The sequence below is a fragment of the Giraffa tippelskirchi genome, chromosome 7 (genome assembly GCF_054371585.1).
Source record: "Giraffa tippelskirchi isolate mGirTip1 chromosome 7, T2T-mGirTip1v1.2.pri, whole genome shotgun sequence".
Classification (NCBI taxonomy): Eukaryota; Metazoa; Chordata; class Mammalia; order Artiodactyla; family Giraffidae; genus Giraffa; species Giraffa tippelskirchi.
The window spans coordinates 639,656-663,595 of record NC_137281.1 but is presented as its reverse complement, the minus strand read 5'-3'; the positions used below and the strand labels follow the sequence as shown (position 1 = coordinate 663,595).

The following is a 23,940-nucleotide window of genomic DNA, read 5'->3' as shown; positions in this document are numbered from 1 at the left end:
GGGATCTTTTCTATTGTTCCTAGCGGTTCACACTGAAACTCACAAAAGTGACTCTAATGCTTCAGGCCACAAACATTTGAGAGCAATAACCAATTTCCTAGCGACCCACAGACTCATTTATGCCTGAAGGGCTCTACTGAATGATGTCGCACATATCTTGGTTGTGGATTGAAGCGGAGGGCACAACCTAAAAGTTCCATGTTGTTCTATTCAGGGATGTTACTTAGAATTTTAACTCTAGTAACAATCTCTCACACAGCTCTGAGGAACTGCTCCATAGAGGTAAGGGAGGAGCTGGAATATAGAGAAGGTGTTTCTTTGGGTTTGTTTTTTTTTTTTCTGGAAAAAACAGGTAGTTGACCATTAAAGGATCACTGATAATCACAAAGGAGAGACAATTCAAGTTAATGATTTTAGTGCTTTTCTTCTGTGTATGAGAGGATGCAAGAATCTGGGCGTCTTAACATTAGTCTTTAGATATGCATCTTAACTATTAAGGGTCATTGTCCCAGGCACAGAATGCTTCCTGCCTGTCTGCATCACGATTTCCCCTCAGGCAACACCTTTGGGGAACAGCAGCTGTGGCTGTGGCTTTGATTCTTTTAGAACTGGAATGGGATCAGGAACCGGGGCAACGTTGCCTGCTCACAGTAAGGAATTTGGAAAAGTCTAATAGACTTGTCTTCTGAGAGCAGGATGAGCTTGGCAGGAGTCTAAATTAATGTCTCTTCACGTCTTTAAAGAGTAAAGCTCCTCCCTCTGGGGAGGAGAACCATTTCCCCGCATTCTTCCGGGTAGCTTACAGCCAACGCTCTGGAAATTAAGGATGGCAAACACCCTTTCCTGGGGTCTCCAGAGCACCCGGAACCACACTACCAGGAAGAGCCTAGGCAGAGCGACACCAGCGTTGAACCAGTGAGGGATGAGGATGAGGACTTTTCCCCAGTAAGCATGCGTCAGGGGAGGGATTTCCGGTCTCCTCGCCTGGCGCTCAATTTGCTTAGAGGATCCGTTGGAGCAGGGTACGCTGCCGGGAAACCGGTGTGGTCCGTCGGGTATGGTTGTCCTCAGGAAATGGTGAGGGGAGACCGGGACACCCGCCTATCCAGCCTGGTCATCCCTTTTTTTTGGCGTCTCTCCTGTTGGCTCGCTGGTCGGGGACGGCAGGGTCCTACAGGAGGCTCTGTCCCCTCTGCACAGCGCCAGACCCGGGATAAGGACCGACTCTCCCGTCCCTCTCAAGGCAGAGTCCGATGGCTGCGGCGGCGCTGCGGGACCCCCTTCAGGTAAACGCTCGTCCTCCGGGCCCTCACCGCCCTCGCCCCGTGCCTGCGTGCTAAGTCGCTTCAGTCGTGTCTGACTCTGCACCATATGGACCGTAGCCCTCCATGTCCTCTGTCCATGGGATTTTCCAAGCAGGAATACTGGAGTAGGTAGTCATGCCCTACTCCTGGGACCCAACCCAGGGATCGAGCCCGCGTCTCCTGTGTCCCTTGCATTGGCAGGAGGATTCTTTTTTTGGGGGGGGCGGGTGAATCCCAGATACATAAGTTGTGCGTCAGTTCTAGGGAACAATGGAGAAGGGACACTTGTTCTTCAGGAACTTAGTAGGGAGGAAGGAGGCAAGTGTGTACAGGCGTATGACGTTCAAATAGATAATTTCAGTATAATTTTGTTAATAACTATAGATATAAAGATTGTTACGATAGCACTGAAAAAGGACATTGTTTTAAAAGTTCAGGACAGTTTTTTTGAGTCAGGTTTTGAAAAATGAGAGGTGTTTTGCCAAGTGAAGGAAGAAAGAAAATACATCCTGAGCAGAGGGACTAGAATATGTAAATAGCAATGGTAGAAATAATGGTCACAAAAATAACAGTAAACCACAGTGTTTACCAAGAACTCTTTTAAACCTCAATATATGTTATTTAATCTTAATAGTAATCATGTGAAGTGGGCGATAACTGTTTTATAGAGGAGGAAACTTTAGCACGGAGGTATTAAGCACATTGTACAGACTCATAGCTGTTGTACAGTACCCTAGAATTTAATCTCAAGCAGTCTGCCTCTTACTCCATGCTGTTGGTCTAAGGAAGGAAAGCAAGAGGCTATATTTTTTTAAATTTATTTATTTATTTTAATTGGAAGCTAATTACTTTACAATATTGTAGTGGTTTTTGCCATTCGTTCACATGAATCAGCCATGGATGTACATGTGTTCCCCATCCTGAACCCCTCCTCCCACCTCCCTCCCCATCCCATCCCTCAGGTCATCCCAGTGCACCAGCCCTGAGCAGGCGGTTTCTTTACCACTATCCCCACCTGGGAAGCCCACACCGCACCAGACACTTAAAGCCGCAAGTTCGGGGCCCATGCTCACTTGCCCGCAGCCCAGGCCCCGGGATTCAGGATGGTGAGGCGGTCGTCAGGCCGTTTCTGACCGTGTGGTGGAGAGTGGGAGAGGGTGACAGACGGAGGGACCCCGAAATGCGAGGCTTGTAGGTCGGACTAGCCAAAACCGCAGTACAACCTGTTTTCCTTTAGAAGCCAGATGCAGCGGGGCCAGAGTCAGGCCTGCGGTGTTGCTGTCTGAGAAGTTGACGATTTGTTTATACAAGTAATGAGAGGTTTGAATCACAGGTAGGGAGGTAGTCTTACCCAAATCAAAAGAAGCTCCAACTAGTTGCAGAGAAGAGAACAGACTATAGAAGTAAACGGGGGGAGGGGCAGCAGGCGGCATGGAATGATTAATTGCGGTAGCCTAGTTGAGTATTCATGGACCAGAGGGACTGCCCTCGATGTCTGAGGAATTCTGGATCCATTTTTGGAGACAGGCCAAGCCAAATTGTGGGTCTGGTTGGTGACAGAAAGGAAGTAGCGAGGGATGACCTTGGGGTTTTGGCCCTAGTAGATGAAGGGATAGAAGGCCCCTCAACTGGATGGGGACCTTAGCAGCAGGTTAATATTCCTTGGAAATATTATGTTTGTTTTCGCTGTTTAGAGTGAGATGTTTCAGAGAAGATTAAAGTGTAGGCAAGGAGTGGGCAGTTGACTAGGCAGGTCTGGAAAGTTGGGAAGGTGTTCAGGAGTGGAAAGTTTCAAACGTGATGACCGTTGTGTGGCGCAGCGTGGAGCTGTGGGTCACATTTAGGAGGGGAAGGCAGGTTATAGTGGGCATGATATTAGTAGGTCAGAAAGACCGGTGTGTGCTGAGCAGTGGTTCTTTTGCTCAGGGCGTGAATATGTTTGTGGACATGGCAAACCCAAGTGAGGAAGAGAAGTGGCAGTGGGAACCGTGTAAGAGAGGTCAACCTGGCAGGCAGCCAAGGCTTCAGTGGGATGAGTGGAGTCTGAGAGATGGCTGAGGAGACCCAGGAGTAATTGAGACAAGAAGGCAGTGAGGCTGGGGCTGCTGCTTATTTAGTACTATATGGATTCGTCAGGATTTTGTGATGAATTTTGATGGGGTCTGGGAATGTTTTAGTCTTGCTAGTGGATAAGGTCTGGGGCAGATGTCATTTGTGAGTCACTGTGTCTGGCTTAAAACTCAACATTCAGAAAACTAAGATCGTGACATCTGGTCCCATCACTTCATGGCAAATAGATGGGGCAACAATGGAAACAGTGACAGACTTTATTTTCTTGGACTCCAAAATCACTGCAGATGGTGACTGTAGCCATGAAATTAAAAGACGCTTGCTCCTTGGAAGAAAAGCTTTGACAAACCTAGACAGCATATTAGAAAGCAGATACATTACTTTGCCAACAAAGGTCCATCTAGTCAAGGCTTTGGTTTTTCCAGTGGTCATGTATGGATGTGAGAGTTGGACTCTAAAGAAAGGCTGAGCACTTAAGAACTGATGCTTTTGAACTGTGGTGTTGGAGAAGACTCTTGAGAGTCCCTTGGACTGCAAGGACCAGTCCAAGGGACCAGTCAAACCAGTCAATCCTAAAGGAAATCAGTCCTGACTATTCATTGGAAGGACTGATACTGAAACTCCAATACTTTGGCCACCTGATGCAAAGAACTGACTGACTGGAAAAGACCCTGATGCAGGGAAAGATTGAAGGTGGGAGGAGAAGGGGACAGCAGAGGATGAGATGGTTGGATGGCATCACCGACTCAAAGGACATGAGTTTGAGTCCATTCCAGGAGTTGGTGATGGACAGGAAAGCCTGGCGTACTGTAGTCCATGAGGTCGCAAAGAGCTGGACAAGACTGAGTGACTGAACTGAACTGAACTGATGTCTGGTGGGGAGATTTTTAGGGCTGGGTTTTTTACAAAGATTGAGTGGAGAGATGAGTGTTGTGGTGGTTGAAAGGGCAAAGCTAGCAGTAAAGAAGTTGAAGAGAGTTGTGGGGATGTGAAATTCACGTTTGGTTTTAGGGTGGCAAATATAGAAGGAAGGACTGGTGGCAGATGGCGAGATTTTCTAAGTAGTATTTGTGGCTTAGTTTGGCATTAAATTCGTCAGAGGAGTGAGGTTGTAGTGAATTTTCTTTTAATTTCTCAAGCATTTGCTGGATGCCAAGCGCCAGATGTACACATATGTTCAGGAAGAATTCTGTGGTGTGGTGCAGGGAGATGGCAGTGCTGTGGAAGTGCAACTGTAAGGTCTGAAATTGTGAGAGAAGTGCCACCTACAGAATGATGTGCACATGGAGAGAAAGTGTGAGCTGATGCCCCCACTGCCGGGCCCTAGTGTTGAGGTTACAGGTGGAACATGAGCTTGTCTTTGTCTGTGTCTGGGTTCCCACAGTTTGAGAGTCTCCAGGGGAGTTGCTTGGCTGGAAGGATGGGACATTGCAGGCCACCCCAGAGTTTAGTTGGCATCTGTGTGCCCCACCTCCCCTCCACCCAGTGACTGCTGAGGGAACACATTGGTGAATGGGCTGTGAGGAGACAGCGGCATCTGTGGCACCAGGGCCTGGCATCTTCTCTCAGGTTGGCAGCTCTGGTGGAGAATGTCTGGAATGGATGTGTGAGGAGACGGATTGTGGGTTCTTAGAGGGGTAATGTTCAAGCTTTCATCTGTCCCCTTCATGACAGGGTGGTGTGACCTTTCCGGATGTTGCTGTGCAGTTCTCTCAGAGAGAATGGAGGCTCCTTGATGAGACTCAGAGACGCCTGTATCTGGATGTGATGCTGGAGAACTACACACTTGTATCCTCACTGGGTAAGACTCAGCCCCCCCAGTGACCTGGGCTGGGCTCTGTACCCTGCCTCACCCCACTTTCTGAAGGAGGTGCTCTGTCCTCACAGGCTATGGGCACTGCTGGTTTCCCCAGTTTGCTGTATAGTTGTGGTAGGTAGAAGGCTGGGGTGTTGGCACTGCCTTCTTTTCACTCCAACCCCAATCCCTGCTATACTGAACTCTCATAGGGCGAGTAAGTTCACTCATACTATTTTTTAGATTCCACATATAAGTTATATCACATATATTTGTTTTTCTCTGACTTACTTCACTTAGTATGATAATCTCTAGTATGATAATCCATGTTGCTGCAAATAGCATTATTTCATTCTTTTTATGATTAGTATGTAATCCCTCCCTACCCTGCCCCCAGACACACCTCAAGGCCTTGGGATATTAGTCCCCTGACCAGGGATTGAACTCAGGCCCCAGCAATGAAAGTGCCCAGTCCTAACCACTGGACCTCCAGGGAATTTGCTGTAATTGCTTTTTGACCATTTTATTATAATATGCTTCAATGAAGTTTTTGATTGAACCTGTGAGCCTCATGTATCTGGATGTCTACTCTTTTCTCTCTAGTTAGAAAGTTTTCAATCATTGTTTCTTTAAATGTGCTTGCTACCCCTTTCTCTCTGTCTTCTCTTTCCAGGACTCTGAAAATACAAATAATGTTTTACTTTATGTTTCATAATCCGTGTATGCTTTCCTCATTTCCTCTTTCTCTCTGTTTTCTCCTCTGGATAATTGAAACACCTGTTTTCAAGTCCTAGATTTTTACTTTTGCTTGATAAAATTTGGCTGTTGATACTGTCTTCACTGTGCTTTATTCACTGTATTCTTCAGCAGCAGAATTTCTGTCTGTGTCCATTTGTTTGTTTGCTTTCTTTTTTAAAACACATTTTTTATTTAGTTATTTTTGGCTGTGCGGGTCTTTGTTGCAGTGAACGGGGGCTACTCTTCCTTGTGGTGTGTAGGTTTCTCATTGCAGTGGTTTCTTTTCTTGTGGAGCACAGATTCTAGGAGCATGGGCTCAGTAGCTGTGGTGCAGGGGCTCAGTTGCTATGGGCCATGTAGAATCTTCCTGGACCAGGGATCTTTGACAGGTGGACTCTTAAAGACTGGACCACCAGGCAAGCTCTTATTTGTTTGCTTTAAATAGTGTCATCATTGTATTACTAAGGTAAATATAATGCCCAACAGAGGAAGGTAATTTTACCAACTCAGAATTTTTGCAAGTACAGGAAATTTCCAGTTTTATTGTACGGTTTTCTCAGACTAGTCACAGAATTTCTTACATGTATTCCAGTGTAGCTGCTTTGGAATGATTTTCAATAGCCATAACATAAGAATATACCAAGGATCTTGAATCTAAACAGAATTCCAAGTGACTGATTTTTAGTTAAACAAGTTAAGAAATAGGGAGGCTCAACTGGGAGGGGATATATGTATACATATGGCTGATTCACTTTGTTGTACAGCAGAAATTAACACAAAATTGTGAAACAACTATACTCCCCCCAAAAAGATTGATAAAATCATCAGATTACTGATACTATCCTTTTTCAACAGATACTTATATTCTTCTTCTAATACACCAGTTATATGTTTGAACATTCAAAACAAAAAGACAGCACAAAAAGACAATAAAAGCTTAAGCCAATAGTCATAATTTTTTGACAGAAACTTTAAGTATCTTTACTGCAAATCAACTGGGTCTCCAGTATTTCCATCTAGTTTTCACTTAGTTAAAAATAGATGCCTAAGTGATATCAATTCAGTTCAGTTGCTCAGTCGTGTCCGACTCTTTGCGACCCCATGAATTGCAGCATGCCAGGCCTCCCTGTCCATCACCAACTCGGGGAGTTTACCCAAACCCATGTCCATTGAGTCAGTGATGCCATCCAACCATTTCATCCTTTGTCGTCCCCTTCTCCACCTGCCTGCAATGCTTCCCAGCATTAGGGTCTTTTCCAATAAGTCAGCTCTTTGCATGAGGTAGCCAAAATATTGGAGTTTCAGCTTCAACATCAGTCCTTCCAATGAACACCCAGGACTGATCTCCTTTAGAATGGATTGATTGGATCTCCTTGCAGTCCAAGGGACTCTCAAGAGTCTTCTCCAACACCACACTTCAAAAGCATCAATTCTGCGGCACTCAGCTTTCTTCACCGTCCAAGTCTCACATCCATACATGACCACTGGAAAAACCATAGCCTTGACTAGACGGAATTTTGTTGGCTAAGTAATGTCTCTGCTTTTAAATATGCTATCTAGGTTGGCCATAACCTTCCTTCCAAGGAGGAAGCGTCTTTTAATTTCATGGCTGCAATCACCATCAGCAGTGATTTTGGAGCCCAAAAAAATAAAGTCTGACACTGTTTCCACTGTTTCCCCATCTATTTCCCCGAAGTGATGGGACCAGATGCCATGATCTTAGTTTTCTGAATGTTGAGCTTTAAGCCAACTTTTTCACTCTCCTCTTTCACTTTCATCAAGAGGCTCTTTAGTTCTTCTTCACTTTCTGCCATAACGGTGGTGTCATCTGCATAGCTGAGGTTATTGATATTTCTCCCAGCAATCTTGATTCCAGCTTGTGTTTCTTCCAGCTCAGCGTTTCTCATGATGTGTTCTGCATATAAGTTAAATAAGCAGGGTGACAATATACAGCCTTGACGTACTCCTTTTCCTATTTGGAACCAGTCTGTTGTTCCATGTCCAGTTCTAACTGTTGGTTCCTGACCTGCATACAGGTTTCTCAAGAGACAGGTCAGATGGTCTGGTATTCCCATCTCTTTCAGAATTTTCCACAGTTTGTTGTGATCCACACAGTCAAAGGCTTTGTCATAGTCAATAAAGCAGAAATAGATGTTTTTCTGGAACTCTCTTGCTTTTTTGATGATCCAGTGGATATTGGCAATTTGATCTCTGGTTCCTCTGCCTTTTCTAAAACCAGCTTGAGCATCTGGAAGTTTACGGTTCACGTATTGCTGAAGCCTGGCTTGGAGAATTTTGAGCATTACTTTACTAGCATGTGAGATGAGTGCAATTGTGCGGTAGTTTGAGCTTTCTTTGGCATTGCCTTTCTTTGAGATTGGAAGGAAAACTGACTTTTTCCAGTCCTGTGGCCACTGCTGAGTTTTCCAAATTTGCTGGCATATCGAGTGCAGCACTTTCACAGCATCACCTTTGAGGATTTGAAATAGCTCAACTGGAATTCCATCACCTCCACTAGCTTTGTTCATAGTGATGCTTTCTAAGGCCCACTTGACTTCACATTCCAGGATGTCTGGCTCTAGGTGAGTGATCACACCATCGTGATTATCTGGGTTGTGAAGATCTTTTTTGTGCAATTCTTCTGTGTATTCTTGCCACCTCTTCTTAATATCTTCTGCTTCTGTTAGGGAGAAGGCAATGGCACCCCACTCCAGTACTCTTGCCTGGAAAATCCCATGGCCGGAGGAGCCTGGTAGGCTGCAGTCCGTGGAATCCTGAAGAGTCGGACACAACTGAGTGACTTCACTTTCACTTTTCCCTTTCATGCACTGGAGAAGGAAATGGCAGCCCACTCCAGTATTCTTGTCTGGAGAATCCCAGGGACGGTGGAGCCTGGTGGGGTCTATGGGGTCGCACAGAGTCGGACACGACTGAAGTGACTTAGCAGCAGCTTCTGTTAGGTCCATACCATTTCTGTCCTTTATCGAGCCCATCTTTGCATGAAATGTTCCCTTGATATCTCTAATTTTCTTGAAGAGATCGCTGAGGAAGGCTTTCTTATCTCTCCTTGCTATTCTTTGGAACTCTGCATTCAGGTGGGAATATCTTTCCCTTTCTCCTTTGCTGTTCGCTTCTCTTCTCTTCCCAGCTATCTGTAAGGCCTCCTCAGACAGCCATTTTGCTTTTTTGCATTTCTTTTCCATGGGGATGGTCTTGATCCCTGTCTCCTGTACAGTGTCACAAACCTCTGTCCATAGTTCATCAGGCACTCTATCAGATCTAGTCCCTTAAATCTATTTGTCACTTCTACTGTATACTCATAAGGGATTTGATCTAGGTCATACTTGAATGGACTAGTGGTTTCCCCTACTTTCTTCAATTTAAGTCTGAATTTGGCAATAAGCAGTTCATGATCTGAGCCACAGTCTGCTCCTGGTCTTGTTTTTGCTGACTGTATAGAGCTTCTCCATATTTGGCTGCAAAGAACATAATCAATCTGATTTCGGTTTTGACCCTAAGAGATATACGTTGCAAAGAAATAGAGGAAAACAATAGAATGGGAAAGACTAGTGATCTCTTGAAGAAAATTAGAGATACCAAGGGAATATTTCATGCAAAGATGGGCTCAGTAAAGGACAGAAATGGTATGGACCTAACAGAAGCAGAAGATATTGAGAAAAGGTGGCAAGAATATATGGAAGAACTATACAAGAAAGATCTTCATGACCCAGATAACCATGATGGTGTGATCACTCACCTAGAACCAGACATCCTAGTATGTGAAGTCAAGTGGGCCTTAGGAACCATCACTATGAACAAAGCTAGTGGAGGTGATGGAATTCCAGTTGAGCTATTTCAAATCCGAAAAGATGATGCTGTGAAAGTGCTGCACCTGATATGCTAGCAAATCTGGGAAACTCAACGGTGGCCACAGGACTGGAAAAGGTCAGTTTTCATACCAATCCCAAAGAAAGGCAATGCCAAAGAATGTTCAAACTACCGCACAATTGCACTCATCTCACACGCTAGCAAAGTAATGCTCAAAATTCTCCAAGCGAGGCTTCAGCAGTATGTGAACTAACAGGTGTTCAAGCTGCATATAGAAAAGGCAGAGGAACCATAGATCAAATTGCCAACATCTGTTGGATCATAGAAAAAGCTAGAGAATTCCAGAAAAACATCTACTTTTGCTTCATTGACTGTGCCAAAGCCTTTAGCTGTGTGGATCACAACAAACTGTGGAAAATTCTTCAAGAGATAGGAGCCCAGACCACCTTACCTGCCTCCTGAGAAATCTGTATGCAGGTCAAGAAGCAACAGGTAAAACCAGACATGGAACAATGGACTGGTTCCAAATTGGAAAAGGAACACATTAAGGCTATATACTGTCACCCTGCTTATTTAACTTCTATGCAGAGTACATCATGCAAAATGCTGGGATGGATGAAACACAAGCTGGAGTCAAGATTGCTGGGAGAAATATCAATAACTTCAGATATGCAGATGATACCACCATTATGGCAGAAAGTGAAGAGGAACTGAGGAGCCTCTTTATGAAAGTGAAAGAGGAGAGTGAAAAAGCTGGCTTAAAACTTAGCATTCAAAAAACAAAGATCATAGCATCAGATCCCATCACTTCACGGCCAATAGATGGGGAAACAGTAGAAACAGTGGCAGACTATATTTTCTTGGACTCAAAAATCACTGCAGATGGTGACTGCAGCAATGAAATTTAAAGACCCTTGCTCCTTGGAAGAAAAGCTATGACCAACCTAGACAGCATACTAAAAAGCAGAGACCTTGCTTTGCCAACAAATGTGCGTCTAGTCAAAGCTATGGTTTTTCCAGGAGTCATGTGCGGATGTGAGAGTTGGACCATCAGGAAAGCTGAGAACCGAGGAATGGTTCCTTTTAAACTTTGGTGTTGGAGAAGACTCTTGAGAATCCCTTGGACTGCAAGGGGATCCAACCAGTCAATCCTAAAGGAAATCAGTCCTGAATATTCATTGGAAGGACTGATGCTGAAGTTGAAGCTCCTATAATACTTTGGCCACCTGGTGCAAAGAACTGACTCACTGGAAAAGATTGAAGGCAGGAAGAGAAGGGGATGACAGAGGATGGGATAGTTGGATGGCATCACCGACTCAATGGACATGAATTTGAACAGGCTCCGGAAGTTCATGATGGACAGGGAAGCCTGACATTCTGCAGTCTATGGTTGCAAAGAGTCAAACACAACTGAGTGAACTGAATTGAACTGAAAGCATATACTTTATATAAATACCATCTTGATCCTCATAACTTTTGTTATTCAAGTTTTAATACCTATAGAAGTCCAAAGGTGTAAGAATACATAAACTGTTCTGGTAATAGGTAAGAGCAGACTGTAAAAGCCTAAGTTGTTTGTGCTATTTCAGCCCAGTAGAAAGTTTTCTTTTGGAGACCAAGTAGAAAAATTCTGCTAAAAGATCAGTGCAATAAAGACAGTCAGTGTAGAAACAGCCTTTCCTACTTATTAGTTGACACTCGACTGGTATTTAGAGAATATAGTTGTTCTGTGTCTGCATGAAACTGTTTGATTATAAATATATGTAATGATCTTGTATTGTTCCAATTCTTATTTTGATATGTCTTAGCTCTCTGTTGTATCATATTAAGAATTCCATCAATGATGTGATAGGCATTTCCCACATATTCATTTATCAATTTATCTGTTGATTCTTCACATCTGAGTGCCTTTTTGGAGAGTGGGCATACCAGAACCTCCAGTATCACTGGTTGAAAGTGTGGAGTGATTCTTCAGTCCTGTTCCTCTCAACCAACCTTCACGAGTTCAGTGAGTGCTGGTATCTTTAGTCACTCAGTCATATCCGACTCTTTGTGACCTCATGGACTGTAGCCCACCAAGCTCCTCTGTCCATGGAATTCTCCAGGCAAGAATACTGGAGTGGGTTGCCATTTCTTTCTCCAGGGGATCTTCCCAACCCAGGGACTGAACCCAGGTATCTCGCTTTGGAGGCAGAATCTTGACCGACCCAGCCACCAGGGAAGACCTGTAGACAACTGTGGAAGAAGGTGTACCTGTCCCCTGCAGCTCTTGGGTGTGGCAGCCAGAGACTGTCCCTCAGGGCACCCTTGGCCAGTCTGTTTTGTTCTTTTTCATTTTTGTCTCTTTGTTAAACAACTTGTTTTGTTTATGTATTGTTTACCTTACTTTATTGAATTGTCTGTGCTTTGTTGTTGCTTCACTGAACTGTGGTCAAACAATTATTTTGAACTCTTTGACCCTTTGATGATCTTCATTTCCTTGGGTGTGGTTTTTGATAAATTATGGTATTTCTGTATTGGTTTCATGTTTCTTTGATTTTTTGTGTGTTTCCTGTAGCCTTGCATTTCTTTATGCTGATTTGAGGTGTAGTCATTTCTTCCAGGCTTCACATTACAGTTTTTGGTGTGGGAAGACCTCAGTTTGTGGTGGGTTCAAGTTTGGGCTGTGGCCATTCTGGCTCTGTGGAAGGCCCAGCTTTGTTGTTCTCTGTGCAGCTCCTTCATCTGAAGTCAGTGTCAGTAAAGATAATCAAGATTCCTCAATCAGCAAGGCTGAGGGTGTCCAAAGTGGTGGAGAAGGCTGATAGGGAACTCCTGATCTCTTTTTCTCCCAGAGGACTTTGTCACCAAGGGGATCCTTCTTGGTGCCCCATCGACTGTTGGGCACCTGATTGGTTGTAGTGGCACTGGTGTCTGAGGTGTGTGCATCTGTTGAGCATCCACAGAGCTGGGGTGTTGTATACAGGCACTTTTGGAGTGACAGTGGTTCTGGGGTCTGGGTCATTGGACAAACTTGGCTTTGGTTTGAGATATGTGGCTGTGCAGGGAGCAGCCGTGGAATCTGCCTGGCTGCACGTGTAGACAGTGGCTGTGGTTCTGTCTAACTGGCATGTCCATAGCAAAGTTGTTTCTAGTGCCTGAGACACAGGAATACATGGTGTAGTGGTGGAGTCAGGGTCTGGAATGCCAGCGCAGGTTTGGGGGGGGTGGTGGCAGCCCTGCTTCTGGATCAGCACAACAGCTCCTACTGAGGGTGTTGCCCAGTAGCTTCATACTCACCAGGGCATCCACTCTGACCATGAGTGTCAGATAACTCAGTGGCAAAAGTTCCAGTGTCCTCTGTAGAGCAGGCAGCTATGCATTCTGCAGCAGAGGCCACTGGAACTGCAGTGGCCCTTGCCTTGTGGCTGAGAGAGATAGCCCAGTAGCAGCCCAGCCCTCATTTCCTAGTCATTTCCAGATGTCTCTTTTAAGACACTTTCCAGTGACCTTTCTGTGTGCTTCTTCCTTTTATTATGTTCCACTGTGGTGGTGGTAGTGGTGTTCAACAGTTAGGTTGTGTCCTACTCTTTACAACCTCCTGGACTGCAGCACTGCAGACTCCTCTGTCCTTCACTGTCTCCCAGAGTTTGCTCAAATGCATGTCCATTGAGCCAGTGATGCTATCTAACCATCTTATCTTCTGCTGCCCCTTTCTCCGTTTGCCTTCAATTTTTCCCATCATCAGGATCTTTTCCAGTGAGTTGGCCATTCGCATCAGGTGGCCAAAGTATTAGAACTTCAGCTTTAGCATCAGTCCTTCCAGTGAGTATTCAGGGTTGATTTCCTTTAGGTTGGATCTCCTTGCAGTCCAAGGTATTCTCAAGAGTATTCTCTAACACAATTCAAAAGCATCAGTTCTTTAGCACTCAGCCTTCTTTATGGCTCAACTCTGACATCTATACATGAATATGAGAGTCAGTTCTTCACTGGACTCTTTTGTGTCTTCCAAGGCTGATTAATTTCCTTCATGGACATCTGTTTAATTATTTTTCATTGGTGGTGAAGGGTGGTATTTCCTATTCTACTATTTTATAGATGTCACTCAACTTGTACTCTTTCCTGGGTCAGCTGTAATGCTGAGTTGCTCTGGAACAGTACTGGCCTTTCCCTTTTTCTTTTTTTCCTTCAGTGCTCCATGTACCCAGTAATTGCAATTATGACTTTCTTAGGGAAAAGAATCCTTTGTGCATAATGGGATGAACATGACTCTAGCCATGACACAGTGAGCTCAGTGGGCCTGGTCCTGGTGAATTATAGCTGGGGAAACTGTGACATCAGGGCATTGTTAAGAATATACCAGGAAACTGTCTTTGTTCAATGAAAACTTTGATACTATTGCCAGTTACCACACCCCATTTCTACCTTTACTCCTCCACAGTTGACTTTTTGCGAACCTGTCATTTCTGTTACTTTGTCATTTCTGCTATGACTTCCAGCACAGGGGTCATCTCCACCTCTCTGGACTTAACATGTTATGTATTTCTCTTACCACGCTTTCTCTATTACTCTCTGAACTTTGCCCATCATGCATCATGCTGTGAGGTGTGAATATATGGTTAAATTGACCTTGAAAAGCAAATAATTTGTGATTGTGTTTTCATGGTGGTGATCACACCCTTCTACTGAGCTTCACGTCAGTAGTAGAAAAGGTCCTACAGGAAGCTATGTACAGAGAAACAAGCACTAGACCCTGCTTCTCTTCCTTGTGTCACACTCTATTTTTTATCCTTTTCTTGTTGAAGTCTCCACCAGTTTCAGACCCAGTAGTGCACAGCAGCTGCTGCTTAAACTGATTTCTAACTCCCTAGTCTTAAAAAGTATCCCATTTCTTTGAAGATCATTCTTAAATGAAATGGCTATACATTTATGGTGAACTAGCTCCCTCCCTATGACGTCGACGTGCACTTAACTAGTATTCTTTGCATTCAGGTTGCTGCTGTGGAGCAGAAGGTGAGGAGACACCCTGTGAAAAAACTGTTCCTGTAGGAGTCTCATGGACTGGATCTCCCACAGCAGCTCTATTTTCCCAGAAGACCCATCCCTGTGAGAAGTGTAGTACAGTCTTGAGATACATTTTCCAGTTGGTGGAGCAGCAGGGAACACAATACAGCCAAAAACTGTTGAGGTGTGGGGCATGTGCAAAAAAAATTTATATACCTTTGAGAAGGTGTGTACATGAGGCTTTATCTTGTAAGAGCCCCAGATTCCATGTGTCAGGGAAGCCTCTTACTTCTGGGAAAGTGCTGGCCAGCATGGGACATCTGCAGGCCACTCATACTGTGGAGAAGCTGAATATAGCCACCCAGTGCAGATCAACTTCACCAAGCAGAAGTCATTATACCTCAAGAGATTGTGAGAAAGCCTTCAGCCCTGAACATACACTTGTTCAGGACTGGAGTGTCTACACTGAAAGGCCATGTTTTGTGTGCAGGGAATGTGGGAAAACATTCAGGTACAAATCAACATTTATTATGCACCAGAGAGTTCATCCTGGGGAAAGTCTTCATTTGTTTATCAAAAGTGGCAAATCCTTTAGGCTAAAGTCAACTGTCAGTCAGCATCAAAAAATTTATACTTGTTCAAGATCAGAGAAGTGCAGCAAATGTGGGAAATCCTTAAGCCACAAATCAGTCCTTGTTTCTCCCCAGAGATCACACAATGGAGAGAACAGTTCTGTGTGCAGTGACTGTGCAGAGTCTTTTTACCACAGCTCTGTGTTCATTGGAAATAAGAGAGTATTTTCTGGAGAACGTCCTTATAAGTGTAGTGACTGTGTGAAATCTTTTACATGTAGCTCTGCCCTCATTTGTCATAAGCGATCTCACACAGGAGAAAGGCCTTATCAGTGCAGTGAATGTGGGAAATGCTTCACCTCTAACTTCAAACACCATATTCATCAGAGATCTCACACAGGAGAAAAGCCTTATCAATGCTATGAATGTGGGAAATCTTTTACCTCTCCCAGCGGTCTCCAATATCATCAGAGATCTCACAGAGGAGAAAAGCCTTATAAATGCTATGAATGTGGGAAATCTTTTACCTCTACCGGCGCTCTCCAATATCATCAGAGATCTCACACTGGAGAAAGGCCTTACAAATGCAGTGAATGTGGGAAATCTTTTATGTCTAGATCCTCATTCATTTGTCATAATAGATCTCATACAGGAGAAAGACCTTATGAGTGCAGTGAATGTGAGAAATCTTTTACCTCTAGGCATGCCCTCAGATATCATCAGAGATCTCATCCAGGAGCAAGGCCTTATAAGTGCAATGAATGTGGGAAATCTTTTATCACTAGTTCCCATCTCCGTCGTCATCAGAGAAGTCACACTAGAGAAAGGCCTTATAAGTGTGGTAAGTGTGGAAAATCTTTTACCAGTAGCACTATGCTCCGTTATCATGAAGACACTCACACTGAAAGGCCTAGTGAGTGCAGTGAATGTGGGAAATCTTGTATTACTCCTGCTGCTCTTCGTTACCATCAGAGAATTCATTCTAGTGAATGGCCATATAGGTGCAGTGAGTGTGGGAAATCTTTTACCTCTAAATTCAACTTTCTTTATCATCAGGGGATTCATTCTGGAGACAGGTCTTATGTAAGGTGCAATGAATGCAAGAAATCATTTACTACTGTCAGTTATCTCCGTAAGCATCAGAGAATTCATTCTGGAGATTCTGGAGAAAGACCTCATGAGTGCAGTGAATGTGGGAAATCTTTCATGTCTAGGTCAGCCCTCAAGCGTCATCAGAAATCACACACAGGGGAAAGGCCTTTTGAGTGTAGTGAATGTGGGAAATCCTTTATCTTTAGGAGTACCTTAATTAAACACCAGAGAGTTCACATGGGGAAAAGTGCTTACGTGTATAGTGAGTGTGGGAAATCTTATAATAGTAAGTGTAGGCTTATTGAACACCAGAGTATTCACAGAAGTGAAAGGCGTTATGAATGCAGGGAATGTGGAAAATCTTTTAACTTTAACTCCGGCTTGTACTATCATAAGAAAACTCACACTGGAGAAAAGCCTTACAAATGCATTGAATGTGGAAAATCTTTTATTATTAAGTACCTCCTCCGTGTTCATCAGAGAGTCCACACTGGAGAAAAGCCTTTTGAGTGCAGTGAATGTGGGAAATCTTATACCGTTAGTTCCAAACTTCGTTTTCATCTTAGAGTTCATACTGGAGAAAGGCCTTACAACTGCACCAAATGTGGGAAATCTTTTACCTCTAATTACCAGCTCTGTATACATCTGAGAAGTCACACTGGAGAAAAGCCTTATGATTGCAGTGAATGTGGGAGATCCTTTAGCAGCAAATCTGGCCTCCGTTATCATCAGAGTGCTCACACTGGAGAAAGACCTTATGAGTGTGATGATTGTGGGAAAACCTTTGTCCAGAGAAATCATCTCATTTTACACCAGAGAGCTCACACTGGAGAAAGGCCTTATAAGTGCACTGAATGTAGGAAATCTTTCACTCACGGCAGCAGTCTTTATTATCATCAGCGAGTTCACCTCGGAGAAAGGCCTTTTAAGTGCAGTGAATGTGGGAAATCTTTTATTAACACCGCAAAACTGTGCTATCATAAGAAAGCTCACACTGGAGAAAGACCTTAGGAATGCACTAAATATAGGAAATCTTTTATGAGCAAATCACTTTGAACATTTGAGAGCTTACCCCAGAGGAAGGCATAAATGTACAGGGAACGTGCAATATCCTCGTTGAGTGTAGGGACACTGGAGGAAATTGAGGGGCCATTGGTCTGAATTGAAGCTCATTTCAAGTGTTTCTGAGAGCAGCGCGATCTTTATTCCTTATTCAGATTAGAGATTATAGGATACTGAGCCACGATTGAAAGGTATGTGTTCTCTAAGTCTAAAAGAACCGTGTTTCCTGATGTCCACAAATCTTTGAGCTAATCTCATTGTATGACCATTGGTTCCAGGGGAAACCATAATTGGTACAGAAACTCTGGTTTAATAGTGAAATTGCAGGCAACTTGATGGAATGTGCCTCTCCTAAAAGTGCGTCCTGATGTTTATGTGACATTGACTGTGCAGGATCAGTTTATATGCTGATTCTAGTGACTTTCACTTCAAGGACCTTACTGCAGAGGCAGGAAAGGAAAGGGGGATGTGTCTCTTGTGATCTAGGCAGCATTCCTGCTGACTCAGGCAGAAATGTACTTTATTGTCCCCATCTTCGCTACCACTGACAGAAGACTGATCCCCAGAGGACATGAGGAGTGTGTTGGTGGGTTCAGCATACACTTGCAGAATCTATTTTCCAAAAAGAGTAGGGCATACAGGTTTGCTTTATTTTGTTTTGAGCCAATCTTTAAAGCTATATCAAAGTATAATTTACATGCACCAAACTGCAGCCATGAAGTCAGACCATTGCTTCTTGGCGGGAAACGAATGACAAATCTAGACAGTGTTCTGAAAAGCGGAGACATTACTCTGCCGACAAAGATGTGTATAGTCAAGGCTATGGTGTCCCCAGTGGTCACTTACGTTTGTGAGGGCTGGACCATAAAGAAGGCAGAATGCCAAAGAATTGATGCCTTCAAAATGTGGTGCTAGAGAAGACTCCTGAAAGTCCTTTTCACAGCAAGGAGATCAACTTGAATATTTGCTGGAAGGACTGATGCTGAAGCAAGTTTTCACCTAGGTATGAACCTCTTGAGTCCTGATAATGCCCATATCTCTTAAGGGTATGTTTACCTCTCCTTGCCCTTCCCACCTCTCCAATAACCATTGATGTACTTTCCCGTAGAATAGACAACGTGTGCATTTCCTTGAATTTATCTGATTGGTGTCATAAACGGCTTACTATTTTTGTTTTCCTTTGTTTCATAATTGTTTCAGATTCATCCATGATATATACAGGTATCTCATCTCTTTAGTTTTTGATGAGTAGCAGTCTTATATTTGGATGTACAACTGTTTCTCCATTCATCTTTTTCTGAGTGTTTAGGTTATTTCTAGGTTTTCATTCTTGAAAATAAAGCTGCTATAAATATTTGCATCAGTTCTTTATGTGGATGTATGTTCCTTTTATTGATAACTCAGGGCAATGTCTGAGTCACTTTGGTAGATGAATTTTAACACCCGATGAAACCAAGAAACTCATTTAAAATGACTTCCCATTTGCATTTCCATCTGCATCGTAGGAGTTACAGTTACTCAACATCTATACCAGTCATTAATATCAGTCCTTTTAATAAGTGAGTAGTGCTGTCTCAGTGAGCTTTCAGTTGGTTTTACTACATTTCTCTAGAGATTCGTGATTTTGAGCATTTTTAATGTGCTGTTTACCAGCTATATATCTTCGTATAATTGCTGACCATATCATTTGCCTTTTTTAATATGTATCATCCCTGTTCCCATCACTTAAGTCTAGGCATTCAGTGAAGCAATAAAACTAGCCCTGCTTTGTAGCTTTTGCCAGTTTTTTAAATTTTTAGGTTGTGAAAGGGGGATGTACTCAGGGAAGGAGCTGATAAATTCTGCTTGGGTCCTCTGGGTGTTTGGTGGAAAACTAAACTTAGCATCCAGTTCCTTATGTTGTTCAGTCACTCAGTCGTGTCTGACTCTGTGAGACCATGAACTTCCCTGTCTCCCATCTCCTGATATGGGCTTCTTATGCTCTGAACGCTCTCTTCAAGGTCCTTTTCATCTTTCTCTGTAATTATTGACTGATGGTATCAGGTATTTTCCCTCCATGAAGTTCACCACCACTTGGGGTGCTTTTTCAGAGACTCCAGTTGGTTGATGGGGCCACTGTGGATCTCTCCATCCCTGGTGAAACTTCTCAGGAAAACTAGAGCCCAGGAAATTCCCCAATGGAACCTGGTGTGGCCTTTTTCCCCAAGGCCCACATTCTCCAAACCACTGGTCATGTTTGATTGGAGGTGGCACCTCAGGAGAGGGAAAGGGGTGAGCCAGGTATGGTGCAGAGCAGGAGGTGACAGGAAGGTAGTGGTGGTAATGGGGACCCAGGAGAAAACTAGGTGTGTTGGCGCCCACCAAGGGAATTTAGGTAGGACCATTCAGGAAAAGGCAATGGCACCCCACTCCAGTACTCTTGCCTGGAGAATCCCATGGACAGAGGAGCCTGGTGGGCTGCAGTCCATGGGGTCGCTAAGAGTCGGACACGACTGAGCGACTTCACTTTCACTTTTCACTTTCACACATTGGAGAAGGAAATGGCAACCCACTCCAGTGTTCTTGCCTGGAGAATCCCAGGGACGGGGGAGCCTGGTGGACTGCCGTCTGTGGGGTCGCACAGAGTCGGACATGACTGAAGCGACTTAGCAGCAGCAGCAGCAGCAGCAGCATTCAGGCTGAGTAACCATTTCTCTTGGGGTGAAGTTACCACAGCTCATCCCTAAGGTGATGCACTGCCCAAAGTCACAGATCCCTCTTGCCCTTGGAGGTTCCTGAGCAATGCAAGACAGTGAGGGCAGGATGCAGTCTTGTTGATCTGCTGGCAGACCCCACCGTGTGCCCAAACATGTATGATGTAAATGCCAAAGATTTCCTCAATGAGGCAAAAAACCAAGGCTTAGCCTCTGAGGCAAGAATCAAGAGTTTCAGTCTTTGGAGCAAAGTGGAGACTCAATCTTGGTATTGATTAGGTTGCCCAAGCTACATCATTAAGGGAGAAATTAATGTCAGACAAGAAAGCACAAATCAGTAACTTTAGTACTAAGCAGGATAAATGGCAATAAAAAACTACATGTAGCCATCAGTTTGAAACTCCGGGAAATCAAGGATTAAAGATTAAAAACTACATGTAGACATCATTTTGAAATTAAAGGAAATCAAATATTAAAAAGTCCTGAAATAACTTCTTGTGGTACAGTGGTTAACAATTCACCAATTTCAGATTGGGTGAAATTGGTCTTACAGTGCAGGTGGCATGGGGTGGATTCCCTGATCCTGGAAGACCCCATATGCCACAGGGCAACTAAGCCTGTTCTCCAAAACAAGAGAATCTAATGAGAAGCTCTCTCACCACAACTAGAGAGTAGCCCCTGCTTGCCACAACTTAAAGAAAGCACGAAGCAACAAAGCCTTCCACCGCAGCCGCCCCCTCAAAAAAAAGAAAAAACGTTCAGGGGGACTTCCCTGGTGGTCCAGTGTTTGGGAATCTGCCTGTCAATGCAGGGGACATGGGTTCAGCCCCTGGTCTGGGAAGATTACACATGCCAGGGACAGGTAAGTCTATGGGCCACAACTACTGAAGCCTGAACGCTTTGGAGCTTGTGCTCTGCAACACAAGAAGCCACCATAATGAGAACCCCTCCCACTGCAACTAGAGAGTAGCCCCCACTGGCTAAGCGTCATTTAATTTCACAGCTGCAGCCACCATCTGCAGTGATTTTGTGCAGTCCAAGAAAATAAAGTCTGTCACTGTTTCTACTGTTTCCCCATCTATTTGCCATGAAGTGATGGGACCTGATGCCATGATCTTTGTTTTTTGAATGGTGAGTTTTAAGCCAGCTTTTTCACTCTCCTCTTTCACCTATGTTAAAAAGCTCTTTAGTTCCTCTTTGCTTTCTGCCATAAGGGTAGTGTCTTCTGCATAGCTGAGGTTATTGATATTTCTACTGGCAATCTTGATCCCAGCTTGTGCTTCAATCCAGCCCAGCATTTTCCATAATGTACTCTGCATGGAAATTAAATAAGCAGGGTGACAATATTCAGCCTTGATGTGCTCCTTTCCCAATTTTGAACCAGTCTGTTCCATGTCTGGTTCTAACTTGCTGCTTGACCTGCATACAGATTTCTCAGGAGGCAGGTAAGGTAGTCTAGTATTCCCATCTCTTTAAGAATTTTCCACAATTTGTTGTGATCCATACCCCCAAAGGCTTTAGTGTAGTCAATGAAGCAGAAGTAGATGTTTTTCTGGAATTATCTTGCTTTTTCTGTGATCCAACAGATGTTGGCAATTTGATCTCTTGTTCCTCTGCCTTTTCTAAATCCAGCTTGAACATCTGGAAGTTCTTGATTCACACAGTGTTGAAGCCTAGCTTGGAGAATTTTGATCATTACTTTGCTAGCATGAGAAATGAATGCAACTGTTCAGTAGTTGAACATTCTTTGGCACTGTCTTTCTTTGGGATGGGGATGAAAACTGACCTTCTCCAATCCTGTGGCCACTGCTGAGTCTTCCATATTTACTGGTATATTGAGTGCAGGACTTTCACAGTATCATGTTTAAGGACTTGAAATAGCTCAACTGGAATTCCTTCTTCTCCACTAGCTTTGTTCGAAGTGATGCTTCCTAAGGCCCCCTTGACTTCACATTCCAAGATGTCTGGCTCTAGGTGAGTGATCACACCATTGTGGTTATCTGGGTCATTAAGATCTTTTTTGTATGGTTCTTCTATGTATTCTTGCTCAGTTCAGTTCAGTCCAGTTCAGACGCTCAGTCGTGTCCGACTCTATGCGACCCCATGAATTGCAGCACGCCAGGCCTCTCTGTCCATCACCAACTCCCAGAGTCTACCCAAACCCATGTCCATCGAGTCGGTGATGCCATCCAACCATCTCATGCTCTGTCGTTCCCTTCTCCTCCCGCCCCTAATCCTACCCAGCATTAGGGTCTTTTCCAATGAGTCAACCCTTCGCATGAGGTGGCCAAAGTATTGGAGTTTCAACTTCAACATCAGACCTTCCAATGAACACCCAGGATTGATCTCTTTTAGGATGGATTGATTGGATCTCCTTGCAGTCCAACGGACTCTCAAGAGTCTTCTCCAACACCACAGTTCAAAATCATCAATACTTCGGCACTCAGCTTTCTTCACCGTCCAACTCGCACATCCATACATGACCACTGGAAAAACCATAGCCTTGACTAGATGGACTTTTGTTGGCAAAGTAATGTCTCTGCTTTTAAATATGCTATCTAGCTTGGTCATAATCTTCCTTCCAAGGAGGAAGCGTCTTTTAATTTCATGGCTGCAGTCACCATCAGCAGTCATTCTGGAGCCCCCAAAAATAGTCTGACACTGTTTCCACTGTTTCCCCATCTATTTCCCATGAAGTGATGGGACCAGATGCCATGATCTTAGTTTCCTGAATGTTGAGCTTTAAGCCAACTTTTTCACTCTCCTCTTTCACTTTCATCAAGAGGCTCTTTAGTTCTTCACTTTCTGCCATAAGGGTGGTGTCATCCGCATATCTGAGGTTACTGATATTTCTCCCAGCAATCTTGATTCCAGCTTGTGTTTCTTCCAGCCCAGCGTTTCTCATGATGTACTCTGCATATAAGTTAAATAAGCAGGGTGACAATATACAGCCTTGATGTACTCCTTTTCCTATTTGGAACCAGTCTGTTGTTCCATGTCCAGTTCTAACTGTTGCTTCCTGACCAGCATACAGATTTCTCAAGAGACAGGTCAGATGGTCTGATATTCCCATCTTTCAGAATTTTCCACAGTTTATTGTGATCCACACAGTCAAAGGCTTTGTCATAGTCAATAAAGCAGAAATAGATGTTTTTCTGGAACTCTCTTGCTTTTTTGATGATCCAGTGGATATTGGCAATTTGATCTCTGGTTCCTCTGCCTTTTCTAAAACCAGCTTGAACATCTGGAAGTTCACGGTTCACGTATTGCTGAAGCCTGGCTTGGAGAATTTTGAGCATTACTTTACTAGCATGTGAGATGAGTGCAATTGTGCGGTAGTTTGAGCTTTCTTTGGCATTGCCTTTCTTTGGGATTGGAATGAAAACTGACCTTTTCCAGTCCTGTGGCCACTGCTGAGTTTTCCAAGTTTGCTGGCATATTGAGTGCAGCACTTTCACAGCATCACCTTTGAGGATTTGAAATAGCTCAACTGGAATTCCATCACCTCCACTAGCTTTGTTCGTAGTGATGCTTTCTAAGGCCCACTTGACTTCACATTCCAGGATGTCTGGCTCTAGGTGAGTGATCACACCATCGTGATTATCTGGGTCGTGAAGATCTTTTTTGTACAGTTCTTCTGTGTATTCTTGCCACCTCTTCTTAATAGCTTCTGCTTCTGTTAGGTCCATACCATTTCTGTCTTTTATCGAGCCTATCTTTGCATGAAATATTCCTTTGGTATCTCTAATTTTCTTGAAGAGATCTCTAGTCTTTCCCAATCTGTTGTTTTCCTCTATTTCTTT

The 23,940-nt window shown here is 43.9% G+C and overlaps 1 protein-coding gene across 3 annotated transcripts; it reads left to right on the top strand.

Moving 5' to 3' along the window:
* Positions 1-982: 982 nt before the first annotated feature.
* LOC145514405 (uncharacterized) lies at positions 983-18,807 on the top strand. 3 transcript variants are annotated; one of them, XM_081512133.1, is made up of 5 exons: positions 983-1,286; positions 5,049-5,175; positions 14,707-16,126; positions 16,379-16,619; positions 16,788-18,807. In XM_081512133.1, exons 1-5 carry the CDS (start codon positions 1,254-1,256, stop codon positions 17,391-17,393), a joined length of 2,427 nt encoding a protein of 808 aa, XP_081368259.1. In that variant the 5' UTR covers positions 983-1,253; the 3' UTR covers positions 17,394-18,807. The 3 variants fall into 3 exon arrangements, with proteins under 3 accessions (XP_081368259.1, XP_081368258.1, XP_081368260.1); XM_081512132.1 differs by having other exon boundaries at positions 14,707-18,807; XM_081512134.1 differs by lacking the exons at positions 983-1,286; positions 5,049-5,175 and adding an exon at positions 10,626-11,909 and having other exon boundaries at positions 14,707-18,807.
* The last annotated feature ends 5,133 nt before the right edge of the window (positions 18,808-23,940 follow it).